The sequence below is a fragment of the Oncorhynchus kisutch genome, linkage group LG5 (genome assembly GCF_002021735.2).
Source record: "Oncorhynchus kisutch isolate 150728-3 linkage group LG5, Okis_V2, whole genome shotgun sequence".
NCBI lineage: Eukaryota > Metazoa > Chordata > Actinopteri > Salmoniformes > Salmonidae > Oncorhynchus > Oncorhynchus kisutch.
Genome location: NC_034178.2, coordinates 53,391,681 through 53,414,933, shown reverse-complemented (window position 1 = coordinate 53,414,933; position 23,253 = coordinate 53,391,681). Strand labels below are relative to the sequence as shown.

The window sequence follows — 23,253 nt, the reverse complement described above, 5'->3', positions numbered from 1 at the left end:
TGGGTGGCTGTTCACCCGCCCAGATTAAATGGGCTATTTGTCAAATATGCTATAATCAAAGGAACGTTAGTGAATCCAAATACTTCATAGGGATAAAATACTGTTAAAGATTATCATTGGATGGTGTGATTGCTGTGTGTCTGAAATGCAGAGAATTGTGTGTGGGTTTGTGTGATTGGTTTGTGTTTGTGTGTTGTGGGGCTGTGTTTGTTGACAATTGAGTGAGTGCAGAGCAGAGCAGATAGAGTGCTAGGCTATAGGGCTCCAGCTGATTAGCCCGAGCTGCTGCAGTGAAAGAGAGAGAGGGAGACACTACAGTGTATGTATTAATGGGAGAGGGGGAGGGAGACAGAGGAGATTGTGTGTGCGTGTGTGTGTGTGTACGCCAGTTGCTGTGCTACATCCCCTCTCCTGCCTCACTCTTCTATCACTTCCCCCATTTAAAAAAAATCTGTTGCCTCTTTCACAGCTTACCTCTCTCACACTCTCCCCTCTCTTCCTCATTCGTTCTCCCTTCCCTCCTCACGCAGCCCTCCCTCCCTTACTTCCGACGCTCCGCGCCGAAGATGATACCTCCAATTTTGAGGAGCCTCCGGAGAAGCCTCGGCCCTGGCGAGCGGATGCCTAGCGAGACCCTGTGCGGCCGAGCTTCCAGGGCCAGGACCTGCCCTTTCTAGGCTGGTTCTTCAGCAGGGAGTTGACAGCACTGGCCAAGTCTGAGTAAGTACTGTACCTTGAGCTGCGTCAGTCAGTCGAACCCCTCTCCTCTCCCCTTAAGTGTCAGTCACAGGTGGTGGCTGGTTTGCCTTGTGGGTTGAAATTGAGCATTGCCACAGCAACTCCACAGCAACAGTCTCCAGGTATCCTCCAACCAAGTCTTTCTATGTGCTGCCTGGGTCTATTGGCAGTTTTTTCTCATCCTGCAGTGGCAGTGCTTGGCTGTTGGCTTTATAATGGCTTGTTGGCGATGTGCTGTCAGACCGAATGAGGGGATTCCCCCCCTCTCTCCTGTCTCCTTGGAGACAAGCCCCTATTTCATACATTCTAACTGACCGTTTTTACCATTGAAACACAGCTGTCTGATTGAGAAATTCATGTTGGGATTGAGAATAAGAGGAGTGCCAGTGGTTTGTTGGCATCTGTCTACCTCTTCGACTGCTGTGGAGATCAGACCGATCAGAGCTGTGTGGTCAGCGAATGTAGCTTTCTTCTATTATTGAACCTTCACAGAGCTGGTTGGTATTCCGGTGAGTGTGTCGATGTCGTGCACTGCTGTGAGGTAGAGGAGACTCTCCCTCTTCTCCCCAGTTGTGTGCATGTTAAAGGACTCTGTCTTTGTTATTGCCCCTTGGTGTATAACGGCTTTGCCAGTTTGACAGTGGGGTGGTTTGGTTGGTAATTGACTCAACTAGTTAGGGGTTTGCTAAATGCTAATTCCCTAATAATGCACCAGCTGCATTTCTAGCACTAACTGTTCCCTGCGGCAGGTTAATTGCAGAAGCTGCTAGATACAGAGGAGCAGGAGGACAAAAAGACAAAAAAAATACTAAACAAAAAGCAAGATTGGGCTAGTCAGAGAAAGGAGGGATGCAGATTGGTGAAGATAATGTATTTCTATGGAAACCGGGATGTTATTTGTCCCCACCCCCATTGTTCTCCCTTTCTTTCTCTCCCCCGCTCTCTTCCCTGTTTTTACATTCACATATTTTTCATCTCTCCCAAGGTGCTGTAGAGCTCTAACAAACAGTGATCTGTTTTTGGTTTTCTTTTTTGCTCTGCTTTTAATGATAACAAACAAGCAGCTCAATCAAGATAGAAGTTTGTGTTGCCTATGCAGAATTTATTAAAATGCTCGTTATGCCCAATGAGGGGAAAATGCAGATCAATCTAGGCAAAATGCAAATGGACATCTGTTTAGCAGACTTGGAGCAGATGGGATCTCCTGTAGCTGACCTGTGCAAACATGTAACCACACAGAACCTGCCCAGCCATCAGTCCTGGCTATCTTAGACAATGTAGCCAGCACTGACCATCCATCTATTACCTCTGCACAGTGTGATGCCGGCAGCAATACCCATTGTGTGTTCGCTGTTCGCCAGCCTCCTTCTCTCCCAGGGGCATTGAGATGAGGGATATATCTCGCTCAGTACGCCCTCAAGGAAAACTGGTGCTGATTTTGGTGGATGCATGTACCCATTTCTGTCATTTCAATGTATCAGTCAGTTTCAATCTGTATTAATGTGTTGGCGGTACTGATAACTCTAGGAAATGTGCTGTTGTGTTTACACAGCAGATTTCTATTTAGACATTTGACTATTTTCTCATGGTTTGTATGTTCATAATTTGACAGACCATTTGTCGTTATGTCAACAAGATTCTCTGTGATAGATATTGGTGAAAGTGGAATCTATATTATATGCATATGCAAATATTCATTCATGTAATTCAGATCTTTTTATAGTAGTCAGGGAAAATACAAAATGGTTCAAACATAATCCTTTTTGATTGAATCTATAAAAGCACGTTTTCCATCAGAGCTGGCCAGAAAACGAAATGGATCCCGGTGAGATTTAAGCTTACACATAGCGCTTCATTTCTATGATATATTGTGATCTGTAGTGGTGAAGGTATGACAGCAAGATAAGTCTTCATTTTTTAAGAGTTAGGTCTAGACATCCTTTGTTTAGTCTTATGACAACAAAGGCATAAGCCCCAAAACAATGAAGCCTATGATAAAAAACAAGTGAAGAAAGTCTTATTTTAAGTCGATAGTTCTGTCCTCCAACATCAAGCGGTGGATTTATTGTACCTTCCCTTTAATATCTTAATCCTCTCAATCAGTCATCTAATTACCACAAATGAACCTTCTAAGCATTACAGGATTGACTTCAAATTCAATGTCTGCCGACTCGGTCTTGACTTTTCAGATTGACTCAACATAGTCTAGAATAGATAGACGCCGTACTAAATTATATTGAGAGAAGAAATAGGCCTAGTTGCTTTGAAGCAAAGCTAAATGAAATGGTATTATAAATGCATTATTTTTTAGCTTGAATGGCAGTCATAAAATAAGCTATTGAGTGCCAATAAGAATGACACATATTTGTCAAACTCAAGGAGCATATGCCTTTGCGTTCAATTCAAAATGTATTTATTTTTGTCAAAGAATGGTGTATTAAATGTGTTCTCCCCTGTGTCTTTTCCTAGGCCAGTGGCTTCAGGCCTCAACTCTCCTGCCAAAACCAACTCCATGGAGAAAAAGCTTCATATTAAAAAACAAAGAATTAGTTGAAACTCAAGACAAATGTCACAAGGTAATGTGCAGCTTCTTTTTTTTGTTGCTTTTTCCCCTGGAAATGGGCCACACGTTAATGAGCATTTTATCTTTATTTGAATAACTAATTGAAAATCACGGAGAAATTAGGAGATTGTAGTGGAGTTAGAATGTGGATGATACGCAGCATAGCATACATGGCAGAGTCTCTAGCTGGGTATTGATTTCAGTGCAACTATAACCAATATAGTCTTATCTAGAATCAGCTTTTAAACCAATCAATAACAGTTCATTAATTATGTATTGATTACCAGATATCGCCTGCCCTATCTTGTGACATTGGCAGTGATATAGGGCAAACTTTAAATATAAGCACCTTTTGAGTGAAAATATCCCTTCTCCTTTGATAAAATTGTATACAACTCTGAGAAACCTTTGAGTGACAGTACAATATTCCGCTGTCTCTTGTGGCTTACGCCCTAGATGGAGCAGGAGATCTCTAGGTTTCAGCGCAAGATGACTGACCTGGAGTCAGTTCTGCACCAAAAGGATGTGGAGCTTAAGGCCTCTGAGACCCAGAGGACCATCCTGGAGCAGGACCTGGCCACCTACATCACAGAGTGCAGCGTGAGTACCTTATTATAGTGCATGATCTCAAAATATGTCAGTGTGTTGGTTTCTTATCTACATCTATACATACAGTACATCAGAGTTTAGTGTGACTACCTTATAGCGTGTATACTGTTACATCAATGTTGCAGTAAAATACATGTTGAGGTGATTTATTTTAATGCATTGTGATTCAATTACAATGTGACACGTGTTCATGTGTTTTGTGTGTTTTTTTTGTGCATGCATGTATGTGTGTGTGATATATGCATTTGAACAGAGCTTAAAGCGCAGCCTGGAGGCAGCCCGTGTGGAGGTGTCTCAGGAGGATGACAAGGCTCTGCAGCTGCTGCATGACATCAGAGAGCAGAGCAACAAGATGCAGGAGATCAAGGAACAGGTAGAATTATACTCCCCTACGGTGAACATCATGCTTACTAAACTCACAGGGTCGTATGCATCAAGCATCTCAGAGTATGAGTTCTGATCTAGGATCAGACCCCTCTGTCCATCCATCTTAGCCTATCCGTATGACGTAAAAGGCTAGACGGATCCTAAATCAGCACCTACTCTGAGACACTTGATACATACGGCACCAAACCTACTAACTAACCCTCTGCCTTTGAGTTGTAACACAAACTAAGGTTGTGTCCAAAACTCAAGACATCTCCCCTTGTTAGATGTTCTTCTAAAGGAAACACCATTTTGTAGACGTTCCCAAATCCAGAACAAATCAAATTCACTCTAGTAAGAACCAATGATGTATATCTATGATCAGGACTCCTGAAATCACTGAATGGTTGATGAGAACCATTTTAGTTCATTGTGTAGCCTAGGCCTAGCCAGTCCAGTGTTACTGTTCTGCTCTTCCATCTCTGCCTCATATTATGCATTATACTCTTGCACATTTGCAATGCATATACACTTTAATGCAGTATATTGCATTCATTACCAATTCCTCTCACAACAGTATTTATCTTTCTTATAACTCAATTCCGTGAACCTTCAAACATAGACACAAGGACACACACACAATCCTTTGTAGAAACTAGCCTGGCGTAGCTCTGCAGTCTAACTCTCTGGTCTGGTGTGAATCTCTTTGGTAGGACATCTAGGAGCCAGTGGATGATGCCCTCTGTGGCAGTAAGCAGTATGAGAGAGGGAGAGTTCCACACCCACCATAGGGATCAGGCTTAGCAGGGATCAGGCTTTTTGTCTGTGATTCATCATCATATACTGTCCAGCAGCAGAAAGGCTCATTCTACGGCTGTTAGTACAATAAGCCGTATAAACCCACTGTCTCAATGAGAAGCTAATTCTACAGCTGTTAGTACAAGCCGTTTAACCCCACCGTCTCAATGAGAGGCTCATTCTACGGCTGTTTAGTACAACAAACCAGCCCTGGTCGGATATTATCAATTAGAAATGGGTTGGTGAATCATAAATGGAAAAGCCTACTTTTTATTTTGACAATATATGTATGTATATATATATATATATATATTTTTTTTTTTTCACCTTTATTTAACCAGGTAGGCTAGTTGAGAACACCTTTATTTAACCAGGTAGGCTAGTTGAGAACACCTTTATTTAACCAGGTAGGCTAGTTGAGAACAAGTTCTCATTTGCAACTGCGACCTGGCCAAGATAAAGCGTAGCAATTCACACACATACAACAACACAGAGTTACACATGGAATAAACAAAACATAGTCAATAATACAGTAGAACAAAATAAAACAAAAAGTCTAAATACAGTGAGTGCAAATGATGTAAGTTAAGGAAATAAATAGGCCATGGTGGCGAAGTAATTACAATATAGCAATTAAACACTGGAATGGTAGATGGGCAGAAGATGAATGTGCAGGTAGAGATACTGGGGTGCAAAGGAGCAAAATAAATAAATATCAGTATGGGGGTGAGGTAGGTAGATAGATGGGCTGTTTACAGATAGGCTATGTACAGGTGCAGTGATCTGTAAACTGCTCTGACAGCTGGTGCTTAAAGCTAGTAAGGGAGATGTGAGTCTCCAGCTTCAAAGATTTTTGCAATTCGTTCCAGTCATGGGTAGCAGAGAACTGGAAGGAAAGACGACCAAAGGAGGAATTGGCTTTGGGGGTGACCAGTGAGATATACCTGCTGGAGCGCGTGCTACGAGTGGGTGCTGCTATGGTGACCAGTGAGCTGAGATAAGGCGGGGCTTTACCTAGCAGAGACTTGTAGATAACCTGTAGCCAGTGGGTTTGGCGACGAGTATGAAGCGAGGGCCAACCAACGAGAGCGTACAGGTCGCAATGATGTGATAGACTGCATCCAGTTTGTTGAGTAGAGTGTTGGAGGCTATTTTATGGATGACATCACCGAATTCGAGGATCGGAAGGATGGTCAGTTTTACGAGGGTATGTTTGGCAGTATGAGTGAAGGATGCTTTGATGCGATATAGGAAGCCGATTCTAGAATTAATTTTGGATTGGAGATGCTTAATGTGAGTCTGGAAGGAGAGTTTACAGTCTAACCAGACACCCAGGTATTTGTAGTTGTCCACGTATTCTAAGTCAGAGCAGGTGCGGGCAGCAATCGACTGAAAAGCATACATTTAGTTTTACTTGCGTTTAAGAGCAGTTGGAGGCCACGGAAGGAGAGTTGTATGGCATTGAAGCTCGTCTGGAGGTTAGTTAACACAGTGTCCAAGGAGGGGCCAGAAGAATACAGAATGGTGTCGTCTGCGTAGAGGTGGATCAGAGAATCACCAGCAGCAAGAGCAACATCATTGATGTATACAGAAAAGAGAGTCGGCCTGAGAATTGAACCCTGTGGCACACCCATAGAGACTGTCAGAGGTCCAGACAACAGTCCCTCCGATTTGACACACTGAACTCTATCAGAGAAGTAGTTGGTAAACCAGGCGAGGCAATCATTTGAGAAACCAAGGCTGTTGAGTCTGCCAATAAGAATGTTGTGATTGACAGAGTCGAAAGCCTGAGTCAAAAGCCTTGGCTTATAATGATTATAAGGAAGCGGTTTGCCATCCTGAAGGCTGGATGTCATTATAGCAGGGATCTCCAGCAGGTCGATCACAGGCCACCTATGAGTAGCTCACCAAACAATTCTGAAAGTGTATGTATTTTTCATGTGTTCCATCGCAAAATGTCATGAAAAAATATCACAAGTATAAGACACCTCAAGCTCCTGGCTACTATCCAGTCAATTCAACATTGGCATTAAAAAGTTAAAGGTACCACAGTCACCCAAATAATTTCCAGCAACTTTGCCCCTGCATGTCTGTGGTGCGCGCATGTCTCATTCAATTCGTGAGAGAGAGATTTTTTTTCAGCCCTTTAAAATGGTTTTCCATTCCTGATTTAAGCATGGACATGGACTCAGAACATCCAATTGTATTGTTTCTCTATGAATAATAGTAATTTTGAGAGTGAAAAACTGAAAAAATCCCAAACCAGGAAAAACTGAATTCAGAAAAATACAAAGAGAGCCTATTTGAATGCTAGAGTCAAATGTATGAGTAGCTCGCAATGTTTCATCATTTAAAATTAGCTCTCAGGCGTCACTGCACAGCTATTTTCAGGTTTCTCCAGAGACATTAGATCGTTTTCAAGTCCGGGCTCTGGCTGGGCCACTCAAAGACATTAAGAGACTTGTCCCGAAGCCACTCCTGCGTTGTCTTGGCTGTGTGCTTAGGGTCGTTGTCCTGTTGGAAAGTGAACATTAGCCCCAGTCGGAGGTCCTGAGTGCTATGAAGAAGGTTTTCATCAAGGATCTCTCTGTACTTTGCTCTGTTCATCTTTCCCTCGATCCTGACTCGTCTCCCAGTCCCTACTGCTGAAAAACATCCCCACAGCATGATGCTGCAACCACCATGCTTCACAGTAGGGATGGTGCCAGGTTTTCTCCAGAAGTGACACTTGACATTCAGGCCAAAGACTTCAATCTTGGTTTCATCAGACCAGAGAATCTGGTTTCTCATGGTCAGAGTCTTTAGGTGCCTTTTGGCAAACTCCAAGCGGGCTGTAATGTGCCTTTTACTGAGGAGTGGCTTCTACGCTACCATAAAGGTCTGATTGGTTGAGTGCTGCAGAGATAGTTGTCCTTCTGGAAGGTTCTCCCATCTCCACAGAGGAACTCTAAAGCTCTGTCAGAATGACCATCAGGTTCTTGGTCATCTCTCTGACCAAGGCACTTCTCCCCCGATTGCTCAGTTTGGCCAGGCAGCCAGCTCGAGGAAGAGTCTTGGTGGTTCCAAACTTCTTCCATTTAAGAATGATGGAGGCCACTGAGTTCTTGGGGACCTTCAATGCTTTAGAAATGTTTTGGTATCTTTCCCCAGATCTGTGCCTCGACACAATCCTGAATTGGAGCTCTACGGACAATTCCTTCAACCTCATGGCTTGGTTTTTGATCCGACATGCACTGTCAACTGTAGGACCTTATATAGACAGGTGTGTGCCTTTCCAAAATAATGTCCAATTAATTTAATTTACCACAGGTGGACTCCAATCAACTTGTAGAAATGTCTCACGGATGATCAATGGAAACCGGACAGTCTCATAGCAAAGGGTCTGAATATTTATGAAAACAAGATTTGTTTTTATTTTTTATAAATCAGCAAAAAAAACTGTTTTCGCTTTGTCATTTTGGGTTATTGTGTTTGTAGATTTCAGAGTTTTTTACTTAATACATTTTAGCATAAGGCTATAGTGAAACAAAATTAGGAAAAAGTAAAGGGGTCTGAATACTTTCCAAATGCACTGTATCAACAGTTTTGTAGTTCTCGAGATGTCCGATCCTGAGACCACATATTGAGTCTCTCGTGTCAGATACATTTCTACTTGGTCTCGGACAGTGAGGACTTGTAACCAGACCAGCGGAGTAAGGAACTCAATTATCAGCTTCCATTCAGAAAGTTGTGTGCTCACTATTAGTAAGGGGAGACGGGGAAATTGTTACAAAAGTCTTTAGATCTATTATAGACATGTTGGCGAACCTATTGGACATAGGCCTTCAGTGTGTGACCGGCTCTTGATGATAAAAGGACAGCAACCGTAATTCCACAAATCATGTAGGAGAGTGCACTTTTTGTAAAACACAAAAGGGCTAGTGGCTATACACAGGTATATGCCCGATACACACTTTTTTTCAGTGGGCATTGCGTATACTCACTTCTTAATCCCTTCTGTTGTTTATCAAAGTAGTGTAGTGGAGGTATACGACATATTAATGATGTATTGCGAAATCATGCACAAAGTGGCCTACACATTCGCAAAACACGTCAAATATATTCACATGCGCACAGCACACACAGCCTAGTTTCAGCATTATATTATCTGCAGGCAGCAAGAGCGTGTAGCTCTCAACTGGTTGTTACATGGAGCAGCTCACAGAAGAATGACATCGGTAGCTGGTTGGTATTTCTACTTATGATACACTACACGATCAAAAGTATGTGGACACGTGCTCGAAGAACATCTCATTCCAAAATCACGGGCATTAATATGGAGTTTGTCCCCTCTTTGCTGCTACAACAGCTTCCACTCTTCTGGGAAGGTTTTCCACTAGATGTTAGAACATTGTTGCAGGGACTTGCTTCCATTCAGCTACAAGAGCATTAGTGAGGTCGGGCAATTAGACCTGGCTCGCAGTCGGCGTTCCAATTCATCCCATGGGGTTGAGGTCAGGGCTCTGTGCAGACCAGTCAAGTTCTTCCACACCAATCTCGACAAAACATTTCTGTATGGACCTCGCTTTGTGCATGGGGGCATTGTCATGCTGAAAGAGGAAAGGGCCTTCCCCAAACTGTTGCCACAAAGTTAGAAGCACAGAATCGTCTAGAATGTAATTGTATGCTGTAGCTTTAAGATTTCCCTTCACTTGAACTAAGGGGTCTAGCCAAAACCATGAGAAACAGCCCCATACAATTATTCCTCCCCCACCAAACTTTACAGCTGGCACTACGCATTTGGGCAGGTAGCATTCTTCTGGCATCTGCCAAACCCAGATTTGACGTCGGACCCCCAGATTTTGAAGCATGATTCATCACTCCAGAGAATGCATTTCCACTTCTCCAGAGTCCAATGGTGGTGAGCTTTACACCACTCCAGGCGATGCTTGGCATTGCAAATGGTGAACTTAGGCTTGTGTGCGACTGCTCAGCCATGGAAACCCATTTCATAAAGCTTCCGACGAAGGGTTATTGTGCTGACATTTCTTCCAGAGGCAGTTTGGAACTTGGTAGTGAGTGTTGCAACCGAGGACAGATGATTTTTACGCGCTTCAGCACTCGGTGGTCCCGTTCTGTGAGCTTGTGTGCCCTACCACTTCGCAGCTGAGCCATTGCTGCTCCTAGATGTTTCCACTTCACAATAACAGCACCTACAGTTGAGCTGTAGCAGGGTAGAAGGGTAGAGATTTGACTAACTGACTTGTTGGAAAGGTGGCATCCTATGATGGTGCCACGTTGAAAGTCTTCTTTAGTAAGACCATTCTACTGCCAATGTTTGCATATGGCGATTGCATGGCTGTGTGCTCAATTTTATACAGCTGCCAGCAACAGGTGTGACTGAACTACAACACTGCATAGGGCCGATTTGAAAGACAGCAGTACATTCACTCAGACATAATAAGCCAGTAGGGCCAAATCATAAGAATACAAAACAACCATTAGGCAAAGCATTTCCCAATCGAAATGTACCACTATTACAACGCATTGCAAAAAACATTTCCCATTTAACACACAAAGTAACCACTGATCTAAGGTTTAAATGCAACAATGTTTCACACAAGTTATTTTCAAAGAGATGGCTAACAACAGCAAGCGTGCTGCAATAAAAAAAAACACAGTTCCATCCACCAGATGATTATCATTTGAAACTTAACTTCTTGTTGAAAGTTATTCTTGAAAAGGGAGAAGCTAACAAACTAGCAACAACATCCTCTTCAATAACACCTGCCGCAGCCGCAGCAAACTAACCTACAACAAAAGCTTGCTAGAACTTGGGAAAATAATTGCTCACTATCAGACAGTGACCGGTTGGCCTTTAAGAAAACAGAAGTTTCCATTCATTTTTGTAAAAACCGTCCCACCATTACAAGTCAATGTGATTGGTTGATTCTTCTGTCACTCCAAAATGTTGCCCTAATACATTTGAATGGCAGATGCATTCTATCAAGCTTCTGATGGCCTGCTTGGCAATGGCTGACTTAGCTTGCTAAATGTATCTCCCCAGAGACCACAAATGGAAAATCCTGATTGGATCTTTTTTTCTCTTCAGTGTTAACCTTTCTAACAAAAGCTGAACAGATTAAATCAGAACATAAATATATTATTTTATTAATCCTTAGAATTTCTATGAAAGTGTAGAAGGCTGTTATTGTTCCCCACTGTGTTTGGGTTAGTAAACATTTGTAGAGTGATTTGTAGAGTGAATGTTTAAAAGATCCATATGTTTTTCTGAAATATGAACACAGAAATACTGCACATTTTGAACTCTTATTGTGGTAACGATTTGACAAAATTACAGTCATGATCTTACAGCCATTGTCATTTTCTGGTCTCGGACCGCTAGTCTCCCTCCCGGTCTCGGTCTTGACTCGGTCTCACCCCCCTCTCCGGGTCTTGGTCTTGACTCGATTCGCTCCGGTCTTGATTAGGTCTCGCTTTAGGTGGTCTCGAACACAGCACTGTATATTATGTATCTTCCTTTGCCTTCTGCTTCAGGAGTACCATGCTCAGCTGGAGGAAATGCAGGTCACTATCAGACAGCTGGAAGAGGACCTGTCGGCTGCCCGGCGCCGTAGTGACCTGTACGAGTCAGAGCTTCGAGACTCCCGGAACACTAGCGAGGAACTCAAGAGGAAGGCTGTGGACTACCAGCAGAGAATCCAAAAGGTGTGTGTGTGTGTGTGTGAGAGAGAGAAACTGAGTAGGCCAGGGAGGTTTTTCCTGTGTTGCCACTGAAAGTAATCTACAGTTGTGAACTGTGAATGCTAACATGTCTGCATGTCTCCTCAAGGCGAAGGAGCAAGGGAAGACCGAGGTAGAGGAGCTTCTTTGCAAACTGGAGAAGGTATGTCCTAATGTCATGTAGATAGATGAACTGTATTGTTGAGGAGATAGACAATGTGCTCACCCATACTCTTCAAAATGGTTGGGTTCTGAATCCTCGTTTTGTAAAGTCCATAGGGAATAAAAGGGATAATATCACAAATGTATTGCCTTGCACTGAAGAGTTTTGGCCTCCGCCTTCTTCAGCATGCAGAGATTGGGTCCCATTATTAATAGATCAATTTCACACATTGACATGAGTCAGCTAATCTTTCATACTGTTTTTCAGACCAATGCTGAACAGCAAGTGAAAATCCAGGAACTCCAAGACAAACTTTCAAAGGTACATTTTCTATTGTTTTCTTCTGACGAGACACACTATGGGAATTGCTTGAACTGATCATTTGAAATGTTGTTAGATATTTGCCAAAAAAGGTTGACCTATCCCTTTAATGGACCCAAATTAATAGTTAGTCATCAGCTGTCATCACTGTGGTCCAATAGGTACAAAGCGCTGAATAGTTTTGATGTAATGAGTCATTGACATTCACAATTGACACCAGTTGTTGATAAAAAAAACTATTCTTGGCTAAATGCTCCCGAGTGTAAGGGTTTTCCTGTGGTGAAGGAGAAGTGGACCAAAATGCAGCGTGGTGGTTATTCATGTTCTTTAATAAAGGAACTAGACATGAAATAAATAACAAAACAATAAATGAGCGAAAACCTAAACAGTCATATCTGGTGCAAACACAGAGACAGGAACAATCACCCACAAACACACAGTGAAACCCAGGCTACCTAAGTATGATTCTCAATCAGAGACAACTAATGACACCTGCCTCTGATTGAGAACCATACTAGGCCGAAACATAGAAATACCCAAAACCTAGAAAAACAAACATAGACTGCCCACCCAACTCACACCCTGACCATACTAAATAAATACAAAACAAAGGAAATAAAGGTCAGAACGTGACACCACGTGACAGTACCCCCCCCCCAAAAGGTGCGGACTCCGGCCACAAAACCTTGACCTATGGGGGAGGGTCTGGGTGGGCGTCTGTCCGCGGTGGCGGCTCTGGCACGGGACGCGGACCCCACTTTACCATTGTCTTAGTCCGCCTCATTGTCCGCCTCCGTGGCTCTCTAACCATGGCAACCCCTCCCAATGACCCCACTGGACAGAGGGGCAGCTCGGGACAGAGGGGCAGCTTGGGACAGAGGGGCAGCTGCTCGGCACAGAGGTGCAGCTGCTCGGGACTGAGGGGCAGCCTGGGACTGAGGGGCGGCAGCTCGGGACTGAAGGGCTGGGCTGAGGGGCTCTGGCGCCTCTGGGCTGAGGGGCTCTGGCGCCTCTGGGCTGAGGGGCTCTGGCGCCTCTGGGCTGAGGGGCTCTGGCGCCTCTGGGCTGAGGGGCTCTGGCGCCTCTGGGCTGAGGGGCGGGAGCTCTGGTAGCGCCGAACAGGTGGCAGACTCCGGCTGCGCTGGAGAGGAGGAAGGCTCTAGCAGCGCCGGAGAGGAGGAAGGCCCCGGCAGCGCTGGACAGGCGGGACGCACTGTAGGCCTGATGCGTGGTGCTGGCACTGGTGGTACTGGGCCGAGGACACACACAGGAAGCCTGGTGCAGGGAGCTGCCACCGGAGGGCTGGTGTGTGGAGGTGGCACTGGATGGACCGGACCGTGAAGGCGTACTGGAGATTTTGAGAGCAGGGCTGGCACCAACAGCCCTGGCTGGATCTTCACCCTAGCCCGGCAGATGTAGGAAGCTGGGATGTAGCGAACCGGGCTAAGCACGCATACTGGGGACAACGTGCAAACCACCGCATAACACGGTGCCTAACCAGCACCACGCCTGCCACGGTTAGCACTGCTAGGAGCACTGTAGTGCTGAGATGGCACAGGACGTGCAAGGCTAGGGAGATGCACAGGAGGCCTGGTGCGTGAGGCTGGCACAATCTTCACCAGACCCCTAGAACGCACCTCAGGATGAGTATGGAGAGCTGACCCAGGTGCCATTAAATCCCTGGCACACTCCGTCGGGCGAATGTCGTGCCTCATGCACCAAACCAGCAACTCCCTCATATCTCTCTCCTCCAATTTCCCCATTAACTCCTTCACAGTCTCTGCTTCGCTCACCTCCAACACCAGCTCTGGTTCTGAGCTCCTTCTTGGCTCCTCACGATAAACAGGGGGAGTTGGCTCAGGTCTGACTCCTGACTCTGCCACACTCCCCCTGTGCCCCCCCCCCCCCCCCAAGACATTTTTGGGGCTGACTCTCGGGCTTCCGTCCGCGCCGCCGTGCTTGCTTCGCCAACCTCATTCTCCTGTAACCTTCCGCGCACTGCTCCATCGAATCCCAGGCGGGCTCCGGCACTCTCCCTGGGTCGACCGCCCACCTGTCTATTTCCTCCCAAGTAGTATAGTCCATATTCTTGCCGTCCAAACCGTCCTCCCATGTCCATTCCTCTTTTCGCTGCTGTTGCCCGTTACCATGCCACTTGGTCCTGTTGTGGTGGGTGATTCTGTAAGGGTTTTCCTGTGGTGAAGGAGAAGCGGACCAAAATGCAGCGTGGTGGTTATTCATGTTCTTTAATAAAGGAACTAGACATGAAATAACTAACAAAACAATAAATGAGCGAAAACCTAAACAGTCCTATCTGGTGCAAACACAGAGACAGGAACAATCACCCACAAACACACAGTGAAACCCAGGCTACCTAAGTATGATTCTCAATCAGAGACAACTAATGACACCTGCCTCTGATTGAGAACCATACTAGGCCGAAACATAGAAATACCCAAAACCTAAAAAACAAACATAGACTGCCCACCCAACTCACGCCCTGACCATACTAAATAAATACAAAACAAAGGAAATAAAGGTCAGAACGTGACACCGAGTGGCACTGCATCTCGGTGATAGAGACGTCACTACAGACCCTGGTTTGATCCCGGGTTGTATCACAACCGGCCGTGATCGGGTGTCCCATAGGGCGGCGCACATTTGGCCCAGCGTCGTCTGGGTTAGGGGAGGGTTTGGCCGGGGTAGGCCGATATTGTAAAATAAGAATTTGTTCTTAACTGACTTGCCTAGTTAAATAAAGATTAAATCCAAAAATAAAAAGCCATCTATTTGCATTGTGTCATGACCTTTGCTCGCTCTGTGTTGGAAAACTTGACATTAAAAAGTAATGAAGCCTAAGGGGCTTTATTGTCTCCACACGCTGTTTCATTTGACCCTTGACCCCCAGGCGGTGAAAGCCAGCACAGAAGCCACAGAGCTGTTGCAGAACATCCGGCAGGCTAAAGAACGTCTGGAGCGGGAGCTGGAGCGCCTGCGAAGCAAGGCCGACCCCAGCGACACCCTCCGACGACGTCTCAGAGAGACCGAGGTACAGACTAGACAGTCATATTTGTGATTGTTTGTTTTGTTGTTTGCATTGTAATATCCATGTATTTAAGTGTCGTTGACTGTCCTGTGGGTATTATTATGAACTTGAACGTTGTGTGTCCTGCAGGAGGGTAAGAGGACCCTGGAGAACCAGGTGAAGCGTCTGGAGATGGTGGAGCGGAGGGAGAACAAGCTGAAGGACGATATCCAGACCAAATCCCAGCAGATCCAGCAGATGGCTGATAAGATCCTGGTGAGAGATGAGGGATGAAGTTAATCTTAATACGCTGACTCCCCTCCATTCCTCTATCCCTCTCTTCCTTACCCCCTTATCCCAGAACACAGGGTAGAGTGGGCACATACACACACACACACAGTCATATACATATGCACAGTCGGATGCACACACACACACACACACACACACACACACACACACACACACACACACACACACACACAGGGAATACCCTGCTTGTTGCCCCATGGCACGCATACACACACATTTCTTTCTCTTGGGATGTCCCGCCTGCTGTCACAAGCCACAACAGATCTGCCGCTCACACAGGGGACATCTTTCCTTACACATTCACGCTGGCTGGGCTGCACTCCAGCATGAAAGGCCACCACTACCACTGTGTCATGGACAAACAGCTCTTCCAAGCGAGTTTCTCTGTCATGGACTTAGTGACAGTGTGGATTGTGCTTTCATCATCCATACTGTGTTTCCTTTTAGGTTCATTTTGTAGTTTCTTCTTGTTTTATTGTGTACATTGTAGATATTCATGGCTGTGTGTGTTTGCTGGTACAGGAGCTGGAGGAGAACCTGAGGGAGACCCAGTCCACAGCCCAGCGGATGGAGACTCACCTGGTGCAGAAGGAGAAGCTCTACGAGGACAAAATTAAGGTAGAGTGGACTTTCACATCCTTGCGACCTGCATGATGAGCAGGCTGTCTTTCTATATTGAAAAGTGTGGACAAGTCAGCTACCTGGTCACCTGTCTTTGTTGATCCCCTTCAACCAGGGGTCATGTTCAATACGGTAGACCGTGGCAAAACAATGTTTGCAACTGAAAAACAGAAATCTGTGTTCTTATTGGACATGGTCCGGTAGTACCGCCGCATTCACAGTTTCAGTTTTTCTCCCTGCTGAACACTACCCAGGTCCTTGAGGCCCAGATGAAGGTGGACCTGGCAGACAAGGAGAGCTTGGAGTTCAAACGGGCCCACCACCAGGAAGAGGCCCGGGAGAAGTGCAAGCTCCTAAGTGAACAGAAAGCAGTAAGGACCATTTTCACAGAGATATATATAAATAATACATTGTCAGAGAAAGAAGTAGAACTCAATCTCATCAATTCTGCTCCAGCCTTATTTCTCCTGTTCAATTCAGTGATCAAACAGTGCTAAGAAACCAACATGAAACAAGGCCCTGCCGAAAAAGTTTTAACTAGCGAACTCTGCACTTTTTAACTGACTGCACTTTGAATCTAGTTATTTAAAAATGTTCTGCACAAAGCTGTGTTGATTGTCCATACAGTAGGTGCAGGACTGTGTAGTGCAACAGTGCTTGCATTTTGGAGAGGAAAATTCTGTGCAAAGTGAACATTAATGAATTCATTCGCTTGTGTGTAAGTCGGTCAGTCGCGAGACTGTAGATAAAAGTGGAGATGAGAACATTGAATGAAACGCATCATAAGCTGCATGTTATAGAACAGGAGCAAGCCAATTTAAGTGAGCAAGCTGAATAAAAGGGGCCATGTAGGCAGGAGCCTCAGAGATCTCTGCTACAGCTTGTGATTGTTTGAGGACAGATTCTCTGACATGTTGATGGGCTAAGTTCTGTTTGTTTTCTTTGGCGCTACTCTCAATTTGTCAATGGGAATCTTGTGGAGGTTAAAGGCTGGGATAATTTAGAGTATTCTGTTACACCGGGCCACTCTGCAAAGTCCTGGATTAAGTCTGTAATCTCATTAATGTGATAGACTTGAGTTAGCTCCCGCTAATAGGCTTTTGGACCAGAGCCAGATGACATTTGACATTGACAGAAAGGGACTCTGGCCTGCACCTAAATGTAGCTTTAGCCTATGTATTCTATTCTTTTAGCGTTTCAATACGGCAGCTACAATCAGAGCCATATGTTTAATTTATATGGCTTTTATATTTAGTCCCAGTCTGAATATATGGGTCTGGCTACAATCTTCTGACATTTCTTAAACAGTTTCAAATGTCAGTGTTTTGATGGAAGTGATGAACAATGAACAGATTTTTTTGTGTGTGATGAAAGCGTTTGGCTTCATAAATAGATAGGATCACTTTGCATACACGTCTCAATTATTGTGATACAGTGCTGCCTTGTGACATTTTTCACACCCGCCCTGGCACAGTTTTCAATTTATGTTCCCTTAAATTGCAAGGTAGAAATGCATAAAATTTGTTTTTTATTTCACATATTATTTCAAATATTTACATCAAAGTGTGATGCACTTCCTTTTTCCAGACTATCAACGCTATGGACTCCAAGATGAAGAATCTGGAACAACGGATCGCCGAGCTCTCCGAGGCGAGCAAGCTAGCCACTAACAGTAGCATCTACACCCAGAAAAATTTGTGAGTATGGTGGCCTTCAACTGGGACTCCACACCCAACTAAACCCTCATGCCATCCCTTTAGAGAACCAAAGTTGCATATAATGCCAAATAAATGTACTATTATCCCCCAAACAATGCATTTTAGGTTGAAACCTCAATGGTATCTCTCTCTCTCTCTGTCTCTCTCTCTCTCTCTCTCTCTCTCTCTCTCTCTCTGTGTGGCAGGAAAGCCCAGGAGGAGATGATCTCGGAGCTGAGGCAGCAGAAGTTCTATCTGGAGTCCCAGGCAGGGAAGCTGGAGGCCCAGAACGCCAAGCTGGAGGAGCACCTTGAGAAGATGAACCAGCAGGAGCTGAGCAAGAGGAGCCGTCTGCTGGAGATGGAGACCAGGCTCAGAGAGGTCAGAGTTGAAGTGAATTGAATAAACTTCATTGATCCCCAGAGGGAAATTTTATAAATGGGAGAGGATCCAGAGGAAAGGAGAAGGGGCCACTTGTATGGTGCAACAATAAGACTTTATTGGCTGGTTTCCTAGACACTGATTAAGCCTAGTCCTGGACTAAAAACCATGAACATCTCCATTGAAAGTGATTTCTAGGCCAGGACCAGACTTAATCAGTGTCTGAGAAACCAGCCCTAAAAGTGTTGACTTTGGCTGACATTTACACCAAGCTACTTGTATGCAACTTCAGTTGCTGTTTCAAGTGATACATCACCTCAAGCAACTTTTCTGTTCCAAAGAAACAATTAATACCTGATTAGACCCACACCCATGTATTATAAAAACCAAAGCAAAGCGATGACCCTTTAACCTCTGACCCTTTAACCTTTGGTGTTCTAGATGGGCCTGGAGCACGATGAGCAGAAGCTGGAGATCAAGCGTCAGGTGACGGAGCTGACATTGTCGTTGCAGGAGCGGGAGTCCCAGATCAGTGGACTGCAAGCAGCACGCCATGCCCTGGAGAGCCAACTGCAGCAGGCCAAGACAGAGCTGGAGGACACCACCGCCGAGGCCGAGGAGGAGATCACCGCCCTCAGGGTAGGAGAGGATATGAGAGGACGTTGGCAGGACAACCAGACAAGTCAACCTGCACAGCCATACACGCACATACACAACCAACCTGCCTCATGTAAATCACACCAGAGGTCAAGAATAATAATACATAATAATATATGCCATTTAGCAGATGCTTTTATCCAAAGCGACTTAGTCATGTGTGAGTACATTTCAGTCGCGGGTGGCCCCAGGAATCGATCCCATAATCCTTTTTGTTTTTTCAGGCTCACAGAGATGAAATCCAACGCAAGTTTGATGCCCTGAGAGACAGTTGCTCAGTAAGTGGAATTCCAACAAATTCTAAACGCAGGAAATGGTGGTAGAGCATGTTGACTTTTTGTGCGTTCAAGCAAAGCAATGAAACACTACTACTTGTTGAATTCTGTTCAGTTGTGTGTGTTCCCCCCCCTCCCATCAGGTGATAACAGACCTAGAGGAGCAGCTGACCCAGCTGAGCCAGGAGAACGCCGAGCTGAACCGACAGAACTTTTACCTATCCAAGCAGCTGGATGAGGCCACGGACGAGACGGACGACCGCCTGCAGCTGGGACAGGACGTGGACTGCCTCCGCCGCGAGGTGGCCGACCGAGAGATGCACCTCAACAACCAGAAACAGGTGACAGACTTTTGCTCATCATTTGTTCTCTCTAACTTCCTGAATGTTTGTTGAATGTTTGTGATACTACGTTCAATGACTGATGAACAGATGTACCTGGGGCTGGGAGATATGGCCAAAATATCATATCATGGTATTATTCAAATTTTTTTACAGTATTTTATGTTTTAGATTAACAAAAGTTCTACATTTCCTTTATGAGTAGTGCGTGACCCTAGGGTGGCAACACATATTCTAAGTGATTTCAATGGGTCTTTCTCCATTCTGATTGTTTTATACTGTTCAATTCAACTTCAACCTGAAATAATTTCCTGCATTTCCATACATTTCTGTTTTGATTTAGACCAAAACACTTGGGTGAACTTTTGGAATCATGGAAATATAATGTTTATTATAATTATATAGTTAGAATATAAATAATAGTGGGCACTTTGAATACAGTGTTGCTTGACATATGAATGAATGAAAATGCCATGGACGAGTTATTGTGACAGGGTAGGAACCAAAGTGATGTTCAGTATTAGCTAGCTACGTTTGCTCACAAACTAATATTGTAAGTATGGAACGCTTGTGGATTTATAATAAGATCAAATTGGAAACAACATTGTTGCATGTGCTGCATTGACCATGCAGACTGAATGAAAGTGTCTTGTTGTCAAGCAACAACAAATGCGCTCCTTGAGTGACAGGGGGTGGGACTCGGTCTCGAGAGAGAGCGAGAGCGAGAGAGAGAGAGAGAGAGTTTTAAATCATCTTTATTGGGTCTGGGAGCCCACAACACAAAAAATACTCATACAAAACCATAGTTACACATCAATTAAAAACATAACTCCAATTCCTCCTCCACAGTAACTAAACACAACAGCCTCTGAATACACCATATACTCATAAACAGATCAATATTGTTGGCAAGTTTATAATAGGCAAACTCAACCCTCAGTCTCACTGCCAACATTCCCTCCAGCATTCCCACCACATCCACAGACCCCTGTCCTCGAATACTGTTCTTTCGGGTCTTCCATATCGCAAATTTTGCTGCCCCTAATACAACTACACCCTTTTGACTGAACCTGTACTTTGGCCCGAATATGCTCCGCATCAGATGACCCAGCATGGTACACCCCACGCTTAACAGGCATGAACGTAGGCTGGCTGAACCCAGAGCACGGGACTGGATGGCAGTGTTATAAAAAAAGAGGCTCTTCAAAAAGCCACATCCTTGGTGGTGTGCAGGCCTTACGGGACTTGACAATAACCCTCCAAAACAGACTGATAAAATGGAGTCAGGCCAGGCAACTCACCCCCCTCCAGCTTTAAGAGGAAAATGTGCTTGTCTAAGCCCAAACAGCCCGCTCTCCTCATCAGTGTGTAGGCTGTGTCGACCCAGCTAGAACCGTCACTGTACAACAGTCTCTGGGCTGCATGAAGCCGGAAAGCCATGATCCTAGAGGAAATGTTCACCAATCCTTGCCCACCCTCGTGCAGTGGCAGGTACAGGGCTGCATGAAGCCGGAAAGCCATGATCCTAGAGGAAATGTTCACCAATCCTTGCCCACCCTCGTGCAGTGGCAGGTACAGGGCTGCAGCTTTAATCCAGTGTTGTCCAGACCAGAAGAAATTGACAAGGGTCCTCTGAAGCTCTTGTATCACACCCTTTGGTGGCTGCAAAATCATTAGTCTGTGCCACAGGGTAGAGGCAGCAAGATTATTAGCTACCAGTACCCTTCCCCTATAAGACAGCTGGGGCAGCAACCATTTCCATCTTGACAGTCTGGCACACACCTTCTCCACTACACCCTCCCAGTTCTTTTTCTGAAAGACATCAGAGCCTAGAAAAAAAAACAAAGTCTTCATCCCATCTCTGCCCCACTGAAGCCCCCCTGGTAACTGTGGAGCGGACCCCGTTTGAAGCTGACCTGCCCACAGCGCTTCACTCTTTCCCCAATTGACTCTAGCTGAGGAGGCCCCTCATACACCTTTAAAGCATTTGAGAGAACCTTAACATCCTCACCCCCTGTAATAAAAACTGTCACGTCATCTGCATATGCAGACAGTGCTATCGTGGGACCCTTCATTACACCTGCCACAGAGAAACCAGTAAGCTTCGCTCTTAAAAAACAAAGCATTAGTTCAATCGCCAGACTATATAACTGCCCTGAAATTGGGCATCCCTGCCTGATGCCCCTTAAGGACAGGGATGGGGCAACTCAAACCACCCCCCACCTTCACCATACATGAGGCCCCAGCATACAGTAAATTCATCCAAGACAAAATAACATCCCCAAACCCAAAGGCTTTCATCATTTTAAACAAGTACTGGTGGTCCACAAAAGCCTTCTCGATCAAAAGCCTTCTCCTGAGCCAAAGAAAGTAAACCCACATTTACATCAGACAGTTTACAAATGTCTGAAACATCTCTTATCAGAAACAAGTTATCAACGATAGAGCGATCAGGTACACAGCAGGACTGGTCCTTGTGGACCAACAATCCCAGATACTCTTTCAACCTGTTTGAGAGACATTTAGAAACAATTTTGTTTTCTGCCCTCAGCAAAGCAACAGTTCTCCAATTTTTTATGAGAGCCAAATCCCCCTTTTTTGGCAACAGTGAAAGCATCGCACGTTGACAGGATACAGGAAGAGAACCCTCATGAAAAGATTCACACACCACTTCATAAAAATCCTCCCCAATAGACCCCCAAAAGTGCTTATAAAACTCAGATGGTAAACCATCAATGCCAGGGGCTCGGCCTGTTGGAAGCTGCATAACTGCTTTGGACAGCTCTTGCAGTGTAATGTCAATGAGTCCAATGCGACTCTCTGCTCAGGTCCCAATTGAGGAAGACTGTGTAACAACTGTTCAGTACACAGAGAGTCACAATCCTCGCATTTCACTGTCATCCGTGGTCACCTTCCCATCAGGGAGACGAAGGCAGACCATCTGTTTACGTTGCAATGTCGACTGTCCTAGGTTTTTTTTTTAAGCGCTAGGAGCATCCATATCCTTGAGGGAAGCGAAACGAGACCTAATCAAGGCACCCTTCACTCTTTCATGCAGAAACGACCTCAGTTTATGTCTCTTGTCCTGTAAGTTCATGACTAGTCCAGGGTCGTTCTGAGTGTTGACAAAATACTCGTATTTGGGCCTTCCCAACCTCCCACCATTGTCTCAAGGACTCAAAATCTCCTTTTGTAACCCTCAATTTTTCCCAAAACAACAAAAACTTTTCATAAAACATGACATCATGTAACAATTTAACATTAAAATACCAGTAAGGTGATGACCTTCGTGGACAGGACAAGTGAATATCAACAGTAACAATATGATGATCAGAGAAACCCACAGGAGTAATGGCACACTTTCCAACCCTACTACAGTATTGCTCAGATACATACAACCTTTTAGCCATGTGTACTGCCTAACTTTTGCATTCCTTACTCTGCACGCATCAGAAAGCTCAAATTCAGTTAATAGGCCAGACAGGCAAGTGGCTGACCGCAGGTGAGGTTCTTCAGCGGTGCGATCAACAGTAAAATCCACTGTACAGTTCCAGTCACCCCCTAAAACCATACACCCCTCTTGATCACACTGTCTTGAGGTTTCCTTTATTTGATCAAATATAGCAATATGCTCTCTACCCTCATTAGCATAAACATAAAACA

The 23,253-nt window shown here is 44.9% G+C and overlaps 1 protein-coding gene across 4 annotated transcripts in view; it reads left to right on the top strand.

The window, feature by feature from the left end:
* Positions 1-409: 409 nt before the first annotated feature.
* Positions 410-23,253, top strand: part of LOC109891598 (citron Rho-interacting kinase) — a 56,981-nt gene continuing 34,137 nt past the window's right edge. For all 4 annotated transcript variants that reach the window (XM_031825397.1, XM_031825395.1, XM_031825396.1 and 1 more), the window contains exons 1-16: positions 410-720; positions 3,208-3,314; positions 3,758-3,901; positions 4,164-4,283; positions 11,612-11,782; positions 11,907-11,960; positions 12,228-12,281; positions 15,190-15,330; positions 15,457-15,582; positions 16,141-16,236; positions 16,494-16,610; positions 17,827-17,936; positions 18,143-18,317; positions 18,759-18,956; positions 19,199-19,252; positions 19,393-19,590. In XM_031825397.1, coding sequence (XP_031681257.1) covers positions 3,758-3,901; positions 4,164-4,283; positions 11,612-11,782; positions 11,907-11,960; positions 12,228-12,281; positions 15,190-15,330; positions 15,457-15,582; positions 16,141-16,236; positions 16,494-16,610; positions 17,827-17,936; positions 18,143-18,317; positions 18,759-18,956; positions 19,199-19,252; positions 19,393-19,590 — 1,758 coding nt within the window. In that variant the 5' untranslated portion in view covers positions 410-720; positions 3,208-3,314. The remainder of the gene's footprint in view (positions 721-3,207; positions 3,315-3,757; positions 3,902-4,163; positions 4,284-11,611; positions 11,783-11,906; positions 11,961-12,227; positions 12,282-15,189; positions 15,331-15,456; positions 15,583-16,140; positions 16,237-16,493; positions 16,611-17,826; positions 17,937-18,142; positions 18,318-18,758; positions 18,957-19,198; positions 19,253-19,392; positions 19,591-23,253) is intronic.